The sequence below is a fragment of the Cryptomeria japonica genome, chromosome 8 (assembly GCF_030272615.1).
Source record: "Cryptomeria japonica chromosome 8, Sugi_1.0, whole genome shotgun sequence".
NCBI classification, from domain to species: Eukaryota; Viridiplantae; Streptophyta; class Pinopsida; order Cupressales; family Cupressaceae; genus Cryptomeria; species Cryptomeria japonica.
The window spans coordinates 172,822,759-172,824,038 of NC_081412.1; the positions used below are offsets into that span (position 1 = coordinate 172,822,759).

The window sequence follows — 1,280 nt, forward strand, 5'->3', positions numbered from 1 at the left end:
TGAGTTTCTTTATATTCTGTCATGTTGTATTCTGTTATGTCTATTATTTCTGCAATGCATTGAATTATACTTTATTGGCAAAGCATTTGGCACCGTTGCCGGGGACTGAACCCGGGTCACCCGCGTGACAAGCAGGAATACTCACCACTATACTACTGCCATGGTGCAGTTCTTAGCCAGGATGGAGGAGGAGGTTCAGCTACTGGTTGCCTCGACAGTAGAGGAGTCTGTCGGACAGCTCACTTTGCAGAGACTCCTTGCGTTTGCTACATCTGGAGTAGCAGTGGCATTTCAGCAGTTTTTTGAGCAGCATGGATGGCCAACGCTTGATCTTCCAGAGATGCGAGCAGAGTGGCAGAGCCAGGAGGTGGCCGGAGGGAGTCAGACGGATTGAGCAGGCTGTACGAGATAGGTATCTCGAGCTTCGAGAGACTCAGCTCAAGGCAGATAGGGCTCAGGAGGAGTTGGCCACTCGCATCCCTGCATTGGAGACAGAGTTAGCGCAGCAGCGCACCCATGCTAGGAGTACAGATGAGATCCTTGCCACCGTGAGAGGAGAATTGAGTGTCGTGAAGGCAAAGTTGGCAGTGCAGTCAAATGAGAGAGCCTCAGCAGAATCGAGAGTTGCTACCCTGGCAGCCGAGTTGGAGGCGAAGCATCAAGAATTGATGGAGGCAGTGTTTCGAGTGAGGAGTTCCCGAGAGCGACAGTTGCAGGCTGAGCAGGACCTCCAATACCGGACCGACCAGGTGGTACAGCTTCGGGAGCAGTTGGCAGTAGCAGCCCCAGCCCCTCCACCATCAGGGATGCCTCCCTTACCCCCTCAGTAGTCTGTGTGTAGTTGTTATTTTGTGGGGTTCGTAGTTGTTCTCTATTGTAGGCATATCATTCCCATTTTGTTGTCTGTCGTCCGGAGATGACATTTGTTTTTGGGGGGGATGATGTTGTCGGGTAATTAAGCAATAAGACATTTAATGTAATTAGAGTTAATGACGGCAGTTAACCCGTCGGTTGTCGACAGTTGACATCGGGTAACTGACCAGTCAACTTTATATATTAGCGAGTCCTTGGTCATGGAGGGAGGGTTAGTATGGTCATTGTCATTGTACTGACATTATTATGAATCAATGAAGATCTGAGTTTCTTTATATTCTGTCATGTTGTATTCTGTTATGTCTATTATTTCTGCAATGCATTGAATTACACTTTATTGGCAAAACAATTGTCACTTGGGAATAACATCCTCCTATGCCAATTGGTTTTATATTGATGTGAGGAGC

At 47.9% G+C, this 1,280-nt stretch overlaps 1 protein-coding gene across 1 annotated transcript; it reads left to right on the forward strand.

The window, feature by feature from the left end:
- The first annotated feature begins 311 nt into the window (after nucleotides 1-311).
- LOC131857579 (uncharacterized) lies at nucleotides 312-830 on the forward strand. The gene has a single exon (XM_059210261.1). It carries the CDS (start codon nucleotides 312-314, stop codon nucleotides 828-830), a length of 519 nt encoding a protein of 172 aa, XP_059066244.1.
- The last annotated feature ends 450 nt before the right edge of the window (nucleotides 831-1,280 follow it).